Genomic DNA, 15661 nt, shown 5'->3' with positions numbered 1-15661 from the left:
CCTCCGCCACCTTGTATCGTAATGGCCGCCATCTTCCTTTGTTCCTCTGGTGGGACACCGAGCTTTCGTCGGCTTGTTCTCCGCCTCAGTATCTCTCCCCAGCAATACGGTTGCACACATTTGTGCTAGCAACTTTCTGACACTTAATGCAGTATTGGTTGTGGGCCCCTGAAAGCTGGGTCCACCATTTCAGGCTAGGATCATCACAGATCGTCGGGAGCTCACAGAGTGAACGTCTTCACAGCATGCTGCCTAGTCATGCCCCCCTTCGTCAATGGATTGTACAACTTTCCTGTTCATATATTACTGTCCAAATTGTTTATTGTTGTGGTGGCAAAAGCCCTGAGGAGCACCTTGAGTTTAAAGGTTGAAACACGTGTCGGCAAAGCCCACCTACTATTGGAAGATTGAGTATTAAAATTATTAATTTGAGATTGCTAAATTGTTATTTATTGTCATTTCTGATTCATTTCCATAAAATTGTAATGAGGCAGTGGCGCACATCGGAAAAATGTGTCTAGTTTTGTTTGTTTAGCTTCGTTGGGCTTCAAGCTATCCCTTTCCCCCCTAATTTGCAGCCTATTGATGCCAAACTGTTATCATAAAGTGGTTCTGTAACTTAGAAGATTGTCAGCGCAATGGAACATCAGCCTGTTTTCTAGTGGGATTCTATTTAATGGTTCAACTTCCATCGGACACAAATCCCTACCTAATAACATTTAAAAGACTATGTGAAAGGATGAGGTGCGATCTAGAAGTGTAAGGTGTGTAGAACCTGACAAAGTAGTAAAGAAAAAGATCAAAAGATGGTATGGAATTATGGATATCCAAGAGTTGAGCAGATTATAGTGTTACTCGGGTAAGGAGAATTTCTTCCTTCCAATTACCAAACATAGAGGTTATCTAGCGAAATTTCCTTCCCCAAAAATAAGACACATCTATCTAAGGTTCAGATTGCAGTGCCTTTCCGACACTAGAATACATCGGCCCTAAGCTGGGTATTCCTAAGGGTATGAGGAACTGCAGAATGTGTAACGAGGAGGTTGAGGAAAATATTTACCATCTTGTTATGAATGTCCCGCCTTTGGGGATCTAAGAATAAAATCATTTGAGAAATGTATCCACTCAACAGCATACGTTTTAGCTCAGAACATATGGTATAGGCTTATGACTACCCCACAAAAGTCCCTTATTATAGCTCTGGTCAGGGTGATAACAGGGATCTTAAGATAAATGTTAGGTTATGCACTTGATGCACCTTGTGCTGTATTACTGGGCTCCACTGTAAATAAGATTTGTGATTCATTTTATGTGCATTATCCTAGAAGGAATCAATTTGTTTTTTTAGAAATGTATTAGAGTGGGAGTGTGAACAATGGTTAAGATTAATCTTGCTATAATCCTACTTTATTTTGTATATACTTTTAATTGGAATGCAATTTGTTTATAGTTTGTTACTTTTGTGTAAAAATACTTTTGTGCTGAAAAACACAAATAACAAAAAAATGTAAATAAATAAAATTACATATGTACATATTTGATCACCGATTTCCCCCCACAGAAACCCTAACCTTGTGTAACAAACATTGGCAAAGCTACCATGAGGTTTGTATAGTCATGGGTAGGCATGTGCCATACATTACTATAATTGCCATACCTGCCATAAAGATGTCAACAGCTGGCAACTGGTGTGAGTACCTGGACATATGATGGCAGTGCCTATCAAAATTCTTATCTAACGCCTATACAAGAGCCAAATCTGCTAGCCTTGCCAATCGTTGAATTTAATAGTAAGTCTGTGCAAGAAATAAATGCAATGACACATATCACAGTCCCCAGAAAGAAGACCAATGTAGCCCAACGTCGAGCCATCTGCACAGATTCCTTTTACACCCAGATTGGGATTTTATGTTAATGTCTTGTGTCACTAATAGTTAAGCCAATTGAATTCAATGTATCAACCTCTTGTGTGTAGGACCCTCAAGTGCACATAGATACTCTAATAAAATGAGACCAACCAAACTTCAACTCCCAGAATGCAACCAGCTGTTGGCTGAAAGGCCAGAACTGTCTCAGGGTGGACAATTTGCAGCTTTGACAGTCATTTGCCAAGTGTTTCCCCAACACAATTAGGTAGATTGACATTGTTGCAAAATAAATGTATCAACATATTTAAAACTACAAAATTATAAAAAGGAAATGAGAAATGTATATCAGATTTGGAATACAAATTCAACATGAGGTCTATGTCCATATAGCAAGTACTCAAAGTTAACCAGGAGCTACAAACACTATTCATAAAATCTGGGTGATGAAGGTATTGCAAGCAGTTTAAACTTAGTTGATACATTGTTGCTAACGTCCTTGACTCCACTCTGGGAATATTTTCTTTATAAACTTTAACACAAAATTCTCGGTACAAGAGGAAAGGAGAGGTTTTCTAGACAGATTTCAAATTGCACAGAATCATTTTGCCTGGAAAGGATTTGCTCAAAGCACCAAGCGCCAACCAGCTCTGGCTCTGTAGAAGAGGAACAATGTAAACATTTTAACAACTGGTGAAATTTATAGTAAAACAATCGGCATGCCAGAGTCTATAATTGCAGCTATGTCTCCCCAAATCAATAACATTTTGTTGCGGGACGGCCCAATAATGAGACTTAATGGAACTAAACACTGTACTTGCTTTACCAACCAGAAAACTGTTTTTGTGACAATAAGAACCTTGAGTACAAACACAAAAGGACAGTTGGGAGGTGGGTTTGAAGCGGAAGGGATGATATGGCAGGTAAAGTGGGAGAGATGGGCTGAAAGACAGAGATAGGACGTAACAGAGAAAATGGGGAGGAGATGGGAGGAGGACATTGCATACCACAGAAAAGAGGATGTACGAGATTGTGGGAAACTAACCCATGGGCATGCCAAGAGCACACTAGACGAATTCTTAAGGAGCAGAATCTCATTTTGCTTGAAGGGTGATTCGCTTGGTTACTCTGTGTTAAAGAAACAGGCCAGGTTACAAGTATACAACCACACAGCAGTACTCTTTAATGCGCAACTGAAAAGCTTTATGCTATGTTAAAAAACAGAAACAAATAGAACAATCTCACGTAACTACGCAAAGTTAAATATTCTTATGATATAAAGGTATTCATTAGACATGCATTATAGCCAGAATATGCATATTATAAGCATATTATGCATGACAGCTTTTCATGTTGCCGTTGGTTGGCAAGTGGGCACATGTCATGTGATACTTTAAACCAGTTCTGGCCTTTTTGCAATAATGCTTTAAATGCTGGGAGATTGCACAGTGTGTTGGTTGAAATGCTAGTACTTTCTCAGTGGTGGCCACTTTTTAGCTTTGATTGTCACTTGTCAAATAGTTTCTTCCTAGGAAATTGGATGGTGTATTGTTGTGGCAAAACAAGACGTGCTTACATATTTAGAACACTGTGCAAATAGGGTAGGGAAACCGTGCAATCTATCCATGTGGCACGGTTCAGTGAAGCACTAAACCTTAAACGGAACACCTACTCACATACAACAATCACACAACATAAGCCGGGAGCTGCAGGCACTATGATGTGTGGATGATGAATATTTCACAATCAGTTAAAACTGATATTATTAGGTTGCTGCTTCTACCCTTGACTGAAATCTGTATATAATTTCTATAAATAAATTAAAACCCTGAATTTGCAGTGAAAGAGGAATGGGGAAAATCTATAAGCACATTAAACTTTTGTTCGTGTTGCCAAACAGAAATTCAGGCACTGAAATGTGCTGGAAAGGTGGCACTGGTATTTGGAAAATAAAACTGTTGTGTACTGGAAGGTAGCATCTATGGCCCTCATTAGTACTCCGGCGCTAAACCATGGTGCTATTAGCACCATGGTCCATGCCGGAGTCCGCCATGGAGAAAGGGGGAATTACCACCCCATTCCAAGGTTGGCGGGGCGGCAATTCCCCCTTTCTCCATGGCCCTTCCCCATTCCCATTTTTGCCCCATAGGGCTCAATGGGAATGGGGAAGGCGGCAATTACGGTACCGCAAATTGCAGTACCGTAATTGCCATCAAGATCCCATTTGCGGGTCCCTACTTTAACGGCTGGTCCAGATCAGCCGTTAAGGTCGAGAGCCGCAAAGGGACCTTGTAGTAAGGCGTTAAGGGGTTAACGGCGCCACAGCCTTTTACGGCACCGTTATCCCCTTAACGCCGGGGTCGTAATGACCCCCATATGTTTGTCAGGAAGACACTGCTTATAAATCAAGCGGCTAAAGTCACACTTGGTTGAAATGCTTGTATTACACTGGGAGCTGATTCTACAGCAGCAATTAAGCCATTAACTTTCAGAAGACTGCTTACATTTAAAAAATGCACCCTCATATCAGCCAATGTGTTGGTTACTGTGCCATAGTTAGCTTAAAGAGATCATAGAGGTGTATGTTTTGGGCTGGTAGAACTGGGTGTGGGTAGCAATTGCCCTAGTGACTTGTAAGACCATGGGTAGTCAGTGGGTGATTAAAAAGGCCAAACTTCCCCCATATCTGTAGTAAAATGGCAATTGTTTTGGCTAATAAGTGGGACTTGAGTGCCAAAACAAGGAATGGAGTGCCAAACTTCCTGTGGCCCAAAACAGGATTACCAAATCCCATTTTATTAAGATAACGCTTTCAGCAGTTATTCTCCATCTGTATAGAGACATATGCCAAGAGTGTGAACCAGTTATTGTTTTGAGCCTCTGTGGTACAAGCAAGCAAGACATAGATACATGTGTCATTTACAATTTAGTTGTACATCAGATAATGTGTTCTCCTCTCAGGACCCTAACATTTGAACAATAAGTGCCATGATGGCAGACACCGGCAGCACCTTGAAGATTGCCACTTAGGATGGGATAACGGGGTCCAAGCTAGGCCCAGTCACTCACAATACCAATACTATACTTCATAAAATATTGCATTAAATGGATATGGCTACTAAATAAAGAATTCAGCCCTAACCCATAACACAGCACCACCACCTTTACAGTAGATCCAGTCGCTCACAATACCAAACCAAATGTACCCTATTTCTTGTCATTGTTTAAGATGCACAAAAGCCAAATGGCGAAAGAGTTCACAAAATGGATATGGCTACTAGTAAAATACAAGAATATTTGGTTTTCACATTGAAAGGACTACTCTGTTCATGATGCATATAACCCAGATGTTAAACAGATGGTATTTAAAAAAAATGTTATGCGTAGAAACAAATCTATTGTGCCAAATCAAATCTAAGTTATAAGTGAATCGAAACATTGAGAATGTATCATCTCATAAATCATAGACAAAGGGAAACAATTAGTGGAACCAATGTACCTGAAACAGAAACTAAATAAATGTGCAAACACCAACACATACATGTTGTATATTTAATTGTCTGAGTTATTTTCCAAATATAATCAATTTTGCATTGTCGGCATATTTTGACTGAATGCGTTTCATAATTTAAACCTAATTTTTACCAGGCCAACACAATGCAAGAATTATGGATCAATTAAGTAAGGACACAACAGGAACAAACTGTGTTGGTTTTATTATCGATTTTTTATGCAAGGTTTCAATTTAGGAAATGCTGTATGATCCTCTGCGAGGAGCTGGCCAACCCTGCTGCAGTCTCTACCCCTCCTGCTGCCTCCCAGGCTCTTTGCAATGCCCTTGCCTCTCACTTCATTTAAAAAACCCAGGACATCCTGTCCACCCTCTCCACCCACACCCCTTCTCTCCATCTGTGCTTGCTGACCCTCCTTCAGCCACCCCGCACCATCCTTCTTGTCCTTTCCTCTTTTCTCCCCTGACAAGATCGCTAGACAAGTCCGATCTATGAAAGCCTTGTCAAAACAGGTTCATCCCTATTCCTCTAAAACCATCAAGGACCACATTGACACCCTCCCTCCGGCCCTTGCTGATTTTTGCAACCACTCCTTTGCCTCAGGATTCTTACCTTCCCCTCTGAAGCACTCCCTTGTGCATCCTCTTCTCAAGAAACCCACAGCTGATCCTTCTTGTCCAGCTAACTATCGCCCAATTTCCATTACTCCCTTTCTGGGCAAAGTCCTGGAAAAATTGACCATCTCTCAGCTTAACCTTCATTCCAATTCTGTTGGCTGTCTCCATGACCACCAGTCTGGCTTCAGAGCTGCCAGAAGCACGGAAACTGCTCTCCTGAACATCTGTGAAGATCTGCTCTCCAACCTTGACTCTAACATTCGTTCTGTCCTCATTCTCCTCGATCTCCCTTCTGCCTTCGACACCGTCAACCATACCATCCTGCTCAACTGTCTCTGTGAAAACCTGGGTATCACTGATCATGCTCTGGCCTGACTGACCTCTTTCCTCTCAGATCGACCCTCCCAGGTCCAACTTGGGTCCTTCCTTTCATCGATCTTCCTCTCTATTGTGGTGTTCCCCAGGGGTCTAACCTCTCGCCCTGGCTTTTCAACCAATACCTGGCAACTGTCGCCCACTGCATTGCCACTTTCTGCTCAAATTTCCAGTGCTACGCTGACGACACTAAACTCATTTTCAGGCTGCCCTCTGCCACCTCCTCTCCCTCTCATCTCTGATTGCCTAAATACCATTCAAGATTGGTGTGCCCTCAATGATCATTGTCTGAATGCCAGCAAGATGGAGATCCTCCTCATCGGCACACCTTCACCATCCTTTCCCCTCACTCTCTCCCTGGCCTCCCTTGGCCCTCCTCCTAACTCCACCTGCGAGGCTAAGAACCTCCAGGTGATCTTTGACTCCACCCTTTCCTTCTCTGCCGACATCTCTGAGGTCTCTAAAAAGTGACATTTCCTGCTGCACCTCCTCAGAGGTACTCTGCCTTTCCTCTCCTTCCCCCAGAAGCTCATGGCATCCCAAGCTTTGGTTCTCTCTAGGTTGGACTATTGTAACAGCCTCTTTCTAAATCTACCTGCCTCTACTCTCCGCCCTCTGCAACTAATCCAGAACAGGACTGCGAGACTTGTCCTTGGCCTCAAGCGCTGGGATTGAATCTCTCCGGCTCTGAAATCTCTCCATTGGCTCCCAGTGGATGCAAGGATTAAATTCAAAACCCTCTGCATTGTCCACGAGGCTTTCTGGGGCCTGGGTCCAAAATACCTTCAGCTATCCCTCCTCAAATACCTCCCCTCTCGAGCTCTTCGCTCCTCTACCTCCAACTCCCTCAGGGTCAATCGTTTTTCAAAGAAACAAGCTGGGGGTAAATCTCTGTCTCTGGCGCATCCGAAGTGCTCCGGAAGTGTGGCTGTTGGGCTGGGAGCTCTCGAACTTTTGGAAACTGGTGATTTTAGCGGTTGGACTCCTGAAACTTCACGGCGTCGGCAAGAGGAAGCTTGCACTGCCGCGAAACGAGTGACTGGAACTCACTTAGCCCCTCCTTGATTGCCCCGCCTCCTGTCAGCCCTCCTCCCACAGCCTCTCCCTCAAAAGCACTGGTGCACGCGCATCTCGCGCGCGCATCCGAAGTGCTCCGGAAGTGTGGCTGTTGGGCTGGGAGCTCTCGAACTTTTGGAAACTGGTGATTTTAGCGGTTGGACTCCTGAAACTTCACGGCGTCGGCAAGAGGAAGCTTGCACTGCCGCGAAACGAGTGACTGGAACTCACTTAGGTGACTGCTGCTAACTTGCAAAACCGTTGGTTTTGCTGCGAGTTTTGCTGTGTCCTGCTGAATTACGAGGGTGTAATCAATTCCCTATTCTCTCTCCATTCTCTTAGCCCCTCCTTGATTGCCCCGCCTCCTGTCAGCCCTCCTCCCACAGCCTCTCCCTCAAAAGCACTGGTGCACGCGCATCTCGCGCGCGCATCCGAAGTGCTCCGGAAGTGTGGCTGTTGGGCTGTTTGGCGGAGCGGCGGAAGTAAGGAGCCCCCTTTCTTTCCCATTTAACAAATAAAACCCGTGTGCATTTAGCTACGAGCTCACCAGCATCTTCATATTAAAGCACATGACTAATTTGTGGGGTTGCTAAAAGTATTGCTTTTCAATTTTATGGTCATCTTATACATGTCCTGTTTGCATATAAGTAATACATCAGTATTTTTATGCTTGCTTAGAAATGGTGAATGGTTTAAGAAGTGGTAGGAAATTGAACGACCTTCAAACCAGAGCAATGTCCAGCAATACTGAGACCAAGTCTGCATTATCTGTTGCACCATTACTTGAGACCCCTACCACGCCTTCAATGGTTACGAGACAGGATGTTGAAGAACAGATAGGTGTTACCTCAGCTACTCCATCTTTAGATATAAGACCGGGGATCCTGGAAGAAATGGGTATTAGTTCTAAATGTCACATGCCCATCCCGACATACTGTCCCAACCAAGTCAGTACTTCAACAAACAAGAAATTCAAGCTAAAGGACCTAAATAATAGTGACCAAATGGGTACCTTACAATCTACTCTGCCACAAACTTGCGAAAATAATATGCATAGTCATGCTAATGCAATTATTAATGAAGATATAGTTGATTGCTCATTGATGGGTCCAATAATTGAGGCAGAACTAGGTAAACGTATACGACTCTCACTTGGCCCTTCCACGCCAGTCAACCAACGATTGGTTGGACGGGAGGACGTATTTATGTTGACCACTTCTGCCAAAAAAAAAGAAAAAAAAAAAAACATCAATAATAGTCTACCAAATTATAATTGTGAAGTTTTGGATGTTGAAAAGTCCAAATTGGTATGGGAAACTGACTATATCTCAGATGCATCACTCATCAAACCCATGGTAAGTTCTCCAAATACAATGAGTGCTCAAATTGCACTCAATGAACGTATGATCATAGACATTCAAGAATTCCAATCAAGCATGAATGATAGAGATAAGGAAATCTCTGACAACGAGGCTCGCCCAGAGAATATTACTCTAAATGTCCCATCACTAAGTCCTGATTTCCCGGTATTGGCGAGAATTTTAGATCTACTTGACAAAGGGCATGAGCGCTCGCATTATGAGATAGGCATCATGAGAACAGCAATTGAAGAACTCACTAACAAAACTAACAGAATTGAGGGTCTCCTGTTTGCATGTGATGCTATTGCCAATCTATCAGAAAGACATAATACTAGGAAGATCATGATTGATAGTGCTAACCAATTTGACGGGATCCATGGTATTTCACAAAAACAAATACGATCCTTTGCCAGTGTGGTGACTCCAACTACACAACACTCCACTCACACACAGACTGATGGGAATGATGAAGAGATATTTAAAGTATTGAATTCTGTTCAAAGGATTGAATGTCATCTGGAGCAATTGAAGGTTAATTCTAACCTTATATCTTCATCAAGACAGATCTCTATCTGTGCAGAGGAGGAGAGTGACAATGTTATCGAACCAAATAGTCCCTCCCCTCTGACTGACCTGATTAGTCCTTCTCCTTTGATTGATCTGATTGATCTTTCCGAAGAGTGTTTAGACAATAATTCGTCTATTCAAACCATTATAAAAGAAAATGATGCCCTACCTAAGCATAAGATCGTTTTAACCCGCAAAGAAAAGCGAGCAGCTGGGAGGGCAATGAAAAGGAGGGCCAAAGCATTGGCACTGACAAAAAAACATGCAAGGGCAGCGTCAATTTCGCCTGATCTACTAGAGAATGAGGTGATTATTGACCTCTCTCAGTTGGATGACGAATCAAAGACTCTACTGGATCTAAATCGTCCTAACACCAACCAGGAATTGAATAAGATAACCAATGAAATAGGGCCCAAAAAGAATGATAGTAAGACTATCAATGGAAAAGGAGGGAAAAAGGCCTGCATAAATTTAACACCTAATAATTCGATCCAACCCGATACTTTGGCTAGGGGGTCGCAGCTGTCCCTTTCTCAGTTTTACCCTATTTCTCATAAACAAACTTCCTACAATAAAAGTAAAAAGTCTAAACAACAAACAAGTGAAACTGAATTGAAGATAGTGGAAGCAGATACAATCATTACATCTCTAGATGATGAGCCATGGATGATGGGTGTGTTGGGAAATGATCCAGCAAAATCAAAACGGTTAATGCATAACATGAATGCATTACCCATCATCAATGAAGTATCATCTATTAATACGGTGAAACATAATGTTCATGTCTCCGGATTATCTACAAATATAAAGGTCCCGCCAATAGATGATGTAACAACTGACTTAAATGATAAACAAAATGACATCAGTCATAACTTTGACTTTATTAAAGATCCACCCTTTATATTGGGTTGGGAAAACGATCCAAAAATAAATACCAGACCTAACTTAAATCGCTCTTTTCTTTTGAAAGCCTTCCACACTATCCCTTGTCTGAGAACAATTTGTTCAGGGGATATTGACTGGGTTAGATTGCCTACTATCCAGAGTGATAGAATGACCTGCGGTTTTTACTCTAGGCTGATTATGAAGCTGGTCTGGGAGCAAAGAGAAAATTTTGCATATGTAGGTTTAACTCCCTTCCTTCTACATTCTGAATCAGAGGCAAAATGCTTTCTGGAAAAACCGGCCGCCATCATTACAATAAATCAAAACATGGAGCAGAAACAATCAGCGTACATTAATGAAGAGTTGGTAAAACAGATATTGGCTATGGCTGCAACCCTGTCGGGGTACAATAACCAGAGTACAATGATGACTGCACCCGCTCTGGCTGCACCTTCCTAGTTCTACGCAGCATGACCAACCATTTGTATGCTTTTCCTGGAATAGTTGTGGATTAGCCAACTTTAATAGATGGTGGGGTACAGTGGATGCTAAAGCTTATCCTGCTGTTATACTACTCCAGGAAACTATGCACGTGAACCATTTTAATTTGCAAGGATATGATTGCTATACTCACCCCGCGTCAAGAGGGGAGAAGGGCCGACCATCAGGAGGGCTGGCAATCCTTGTCCACAATGCTTGTAGATTTATTACGAAATGTACATACAGGGATGATTCTGTATTAGCTGTTGAATTAACTCTAGACACACTAAGCAAAAATTCTTTTCTAATTATGTGTCTATACTGGAATAGGAGCAAGACAACGTTTATTGCAGCTTGCGAGATACTTAATGCAATTCTAGTAGATGCATTTTCTCGCCATACACATTTGGGAGTTGTGGTTGGCGGTGACTTTAATTCTTCCTGTCTGTATGATGATAAGTATAAGGGGCAGAATCTATTAAATACCGATCAAACTATAAAGAATGGTAAACAATGGGTTGACTTTTTCCAAAACTGGGACATTCAGGTAGTCCCCATTGATGAAAAAGGTCCTGTACACACATGGTCAAGAGGAGGTTTGGGTTCACACATTGATCATTTTTTTCAATCCTCGTCTCTACAGAATTCCCATGACCGAGTTAATATAAAAAAATTGGGTTTTAGTGATCATTATGCAATTTCTTTGAAAGTGAATATAGACAGCTGGTTCTTTGAAGCCAGTAAGTTATTGACGTTAGTTGAAAATGATCGTGTGGGCCTTTCTGTAAGATGGAATCCATCTATCTGTCATCAGTTGACAATGAGAATGAAAACTGACCCGGTGATGAACAGGGTTGTGAATGACTTATGTTTTGATCCAAGCAGTGTTGATATATTGTTGGCTGAAAGGATTGAATATCATCTTTCTTCAATGTCACGGAAAAAAAATGTGATCGTGCATCAAAAACATCATTTACATGTCTTCAATATTGAAATGTTTCGTTTAAAGAAGGATAAGAATTACAAGATTCGACAACTCGCGAAATTGGTACTTGAACCGCACGATTATTATTATTTAAAAAATAATATCCTTTATAAATATAAAATTGCGGTGAAAAATCTAAAAATAAAACTATACCTAGAAGACAACCGGAATATGATGCATAATCTGCTCAAGAGTGACACACGGAAAATATGGTCAATATTGAGGACATTGAATGCCTGCAATGATGGCCCAATGGAAAATGGTATATCAGCAGATGCATGGATTCACTTCATTCGAACTAAATATGATATGCCAAATCAATTCCTACTCTATCCCACACTCGACATGGTTAAGGACATACCCATAAATTCACCATGGAGACACGATGACATATCCAGGGCTATCATGAAACTAAATCCTTCACGGGCTACTGGCCCTGATGGCATTCCTGCATGTCTTTATAGATCTGATAATGACCTATGGGCAATAATATTAAAGTATAGATTCGATGCCATTTTCCTCTCACAAAAAATACCAAAATCATGGTGTTCGGCCATTATCATTCCTATTCACAAAAAAGGTCCTATAGATGACCCTCTTAATTTTAGACCTATTGCCTTAACAGACTCCTCTTCTAAGGTCTTCTGTTTGCTAATTCTTGAAGAACTCCAGGAATTCATGACTAAGAATTCCATATTGTCAAAATATCAAACCGGGTTCAGATGTCGTATGGGTTGTTCACTAAATGCCACCTTATTATCCCATATTCAATTGAACTCAAAACACCATCATTTAGGAGCTGTCTATATTTCAGCGTTAGATTTAAGCTCTGCATTTGACACAGTATTGCGTGATATACTATGGGTTAAGATGCTAGCGATGGGTTTTCCACGTCATTTGGTAGCGCTCATTATCTTACTACATTCACATACCAGTTATAGAGTACGATTAAATAAGGAGGGTGCTCTTACTGAACCTATTCCATCTAAAATTGGGTTGAAACAGGGCTGCACACTGGCGGCTGTCTTATTTAACCTATATATATGTGATGTAGAGGACTGTTGGGCTAATGAAATTATCTACCCGATTAAGCTAGGATGTCTTAAAATCAATTATATTGGCTTTGCGGATGATATCTTAATTTTAGACAAAACCCCCTTTGGTCTACAAAATAAGATTAATGCGTTTAATAACTTTGCTGTCTCTCATAACTTAAGAGTAAATCATTCTAAATCATCGATTATTGTATTATGTGATGGGAAAAAAAAACAGTGCTCTTATAATTGGTCGATTGATGGAAGATATATCGAAATAGCATCTGAGATCAAATATCTGGGTTATCCTTTGACTGATGATTTTTCCAAATCCTGGTGGCGGGAAAAAATACACACTAGAACCAAACCATTGATATCTCAAATGCGTATAATTATGGCAAAATATTGTGAATTTTCACTTTTGCCTATTATACAGTTTTATCTCCTAAAAATTGAACCAATAATTATTTACCTAACTGACATATGCCTATATGAGGTCGATGATATATTGGATACAGTTCAAGGGACAATATGGAAAAAGGTACTTGGCCTGCCTCTTGCTATACCGAATGACATCGTTCGACATGAATTAGGCCTCTTACCACTATCTGCCAAAAGAAACCTGCGATTGTTGAACAACTATGCTAAAATACTTGACCCTCCGAGCAATTCTCTTTATGTAGACCTAAAAAACCTGCTGGAAATAGGGAATGTGCGATCAATAAATGTTTATGCGGAAAAAATGAATGATCTAATGTCAATACTGGGAATTCCAAAAGAAGACATAATATTGGGACTACCAAGTTGTAAACGAAAATTGCACTTATATTATTGGTGCTGTCAAGCAGACAGAATAGGGCGTTATAGTTCTTATTATGAATATGCCCAGTATAGAAGAAAGTGGGGGGAGAGGTCGAAATATATTACACAATTTCCATCCTCTATTGCTCGAAGGTTATATCTTCGCTTCAAACTTAACTTGTATCATACCAATGAAAAGTTATATCAATGGGGGAAATGTGATGTAAAGTTTATGTCTGGCTCATGTCGATTCTGCAATAATTCAAAGGTTTTGGAGACTCTAAAACATCTAGTAATATATTGTACATTCTTTGAAGACCTACGTCAAGACAGGTTTGCTAATTTTTTGGATTCTGGTATAATTCTATCTCGTGAAGTACTATGGCAAAAATGTATGAATGGCAATAGTACCAAACTTATTATTAGACTAACACAGATTTTAACAAATATTGATATTAAATTAAATGAACTAGATTGTGATATGTAAAAAGAGAAGGGGAACAGAATGCATATAATCTTTAAAGGATATTAATTGTTCTAAATTATTGTTTTTTATGTGTAACAGTAATTTATAGGAAACTTACTGACTAATGTGTGATTCTTTTCAAAATTGTTTTTATTATATGATAAATTATGTACCAAATTTGTAAAGGTTTTTTTACCATATACAAATAAAAAAAAAAAAAAGAAATCTCTGTCTTTGGCTGGGGCCTCCCTCTGGAACAGCCTCCTTGCCTCTCTAAAACGTGAGGAGAACCATCTCCAGTTCCTGAAGCACTTCAAGACGTTCCTCTTTTCTTCTGCCTTCGCTCCCCGTCTCCCCCGCTCATTTGTTCTCTCTTGGCTCCGTGCACCTGGCCACCCTCTGTCCTCTGGTCCCAGTTACCTGCTCACCCCTCCACCCTCCCGCACTGCCTCTGGGCCACCCCTTGCACTGGGGCCTGTATCTGTACCCATACAACCTCCCCTTTTTCTTCCTGCGCTTATCAGATCTACCCTGTCTGCTGCCTTAAACCTAGCACTTGCAAATTGCTGGCTGCACTACCACTGGTTGTTGCCTTTATTATTTATTTACTGTTATTTATCTGTTTCTCCTCTGCTTAGCACTTTCCACTTCTCCGCCCTTCCATGCAGCTTTCCTCTCCCATGCACTTGCGCGTTCTCAATGCCACTGGGCCTAGGAAGATCGCTGTTTTGTTCTCCCTGTTCCCCTCCCTTGCCTTGTGGCGCTCTGAAACACTTGTGTACGAGCGCGATAGAAATAAAATATCAATATCAATATCTATATCAATACTCAAACGGACTTTGAATGCAAAAATCAATCGTGAAATATGCATTGACATTTTATATTTTTTCAAAAATAAGACTTGTGTTATTTTTATGATCACATTCTGACACTTTACTTTGTAGTTGGCTGATAACTGCAGTGTGAAATGTATGAGTACTATATAAACTCTAATTTCTCATTTGTAAATCATCAAAAGCCTCCTAAATCTCGACATTTAGTCAGCATGATACTGGCTTTACTCGTAGTCATTTGCCAGGTACCGGGTGGTATTGAAAGGGCAATGCATCATTAAGCTGCTGACTCCACACTGGACCCCTCTAGTCCGACCTACAGTGAAGCAGCATATCTTATTCACTGGTGTCGAAGGCAGCTGATAAAACCAGACTGATGAATATAGAAAGCAGCACATTGATTCACATATTAATTTAGTCCTGTGAGTTTTTACTATGAAATTGTAATATCCTTTGTATGGCTCTCATTTATGAAACAATATGAAACGTTTTAAGAATGCTGTGTAAATCAAAAATGTCTCCCGCAGATTATAGAGAAGGAGTCTGCTGAAGTGGAGGCAAAGAGCAAAACTGTAAGGAGTGATGAGGAAGTGGCAACTGTGAAAGCGGGTGAAGCTCAGGCGCTTAAGAATGAATGTGAGAGTGACTTGGCTGAGGCCATCCCAGCTCTGGAAGCAGCACTCTCCGCACTTGATACCCTGAAGGTAAGGCTCATACAATGTAGAAGATATGACTATTCTGTGTTCTTTCAAAAATGGGACACTCAAAGAAGAGGCCTAAAGTTCTCTTTAATTATGTATGCATGCATATATCCATGTGTGCAT

The 15661-nt window shown here is 40.9% G+C and overlaps 1 protein-coding gene across 1 annotated transcript in view; it reads left to right on the top strand.

Annotated features, from left to right (window-relative positions):
* Window positions 1-15661, top strand: part of DNAH12 (dynein axonemal heavy chain 12) — a 3791933-nt gene that overhangs the window by 2606299 nt on the left and 1169973 nt on the right. Inside the window, exon 49 of the mRNA XM_069643677.1 lies at window positions 15365-15541. Within this exon, the coding sequence (XP_069499778.1) occupies window positions 15365-15541 (177 nt within the window). The remainder of the gene's footprint in view (window positions 1-15364; window positions 15542-15661) is intronic.

The sequence above is a fragment of the Ambystoma mexicanum genome, chromosome 2p, assembly GCF_040938575.1.
Source record: "Ambystoma mexicanum isolate Mex_15411 chromosome 2p, UKY_AmexF1_1, whole genome shotgun sequence".
Classification (NCBI taxonomy): Eukaryota; Metazoa; Chordata; class Amphibia; order Caudata; family Ambystomatidae; genus Ambystoma; species Ambystoma mexicanum.
The sequence above is the reverse complement of the archived record's forward strand: the minus strand, read 5'-3'. Positions and strand labels throughout refer to the sequence as shown.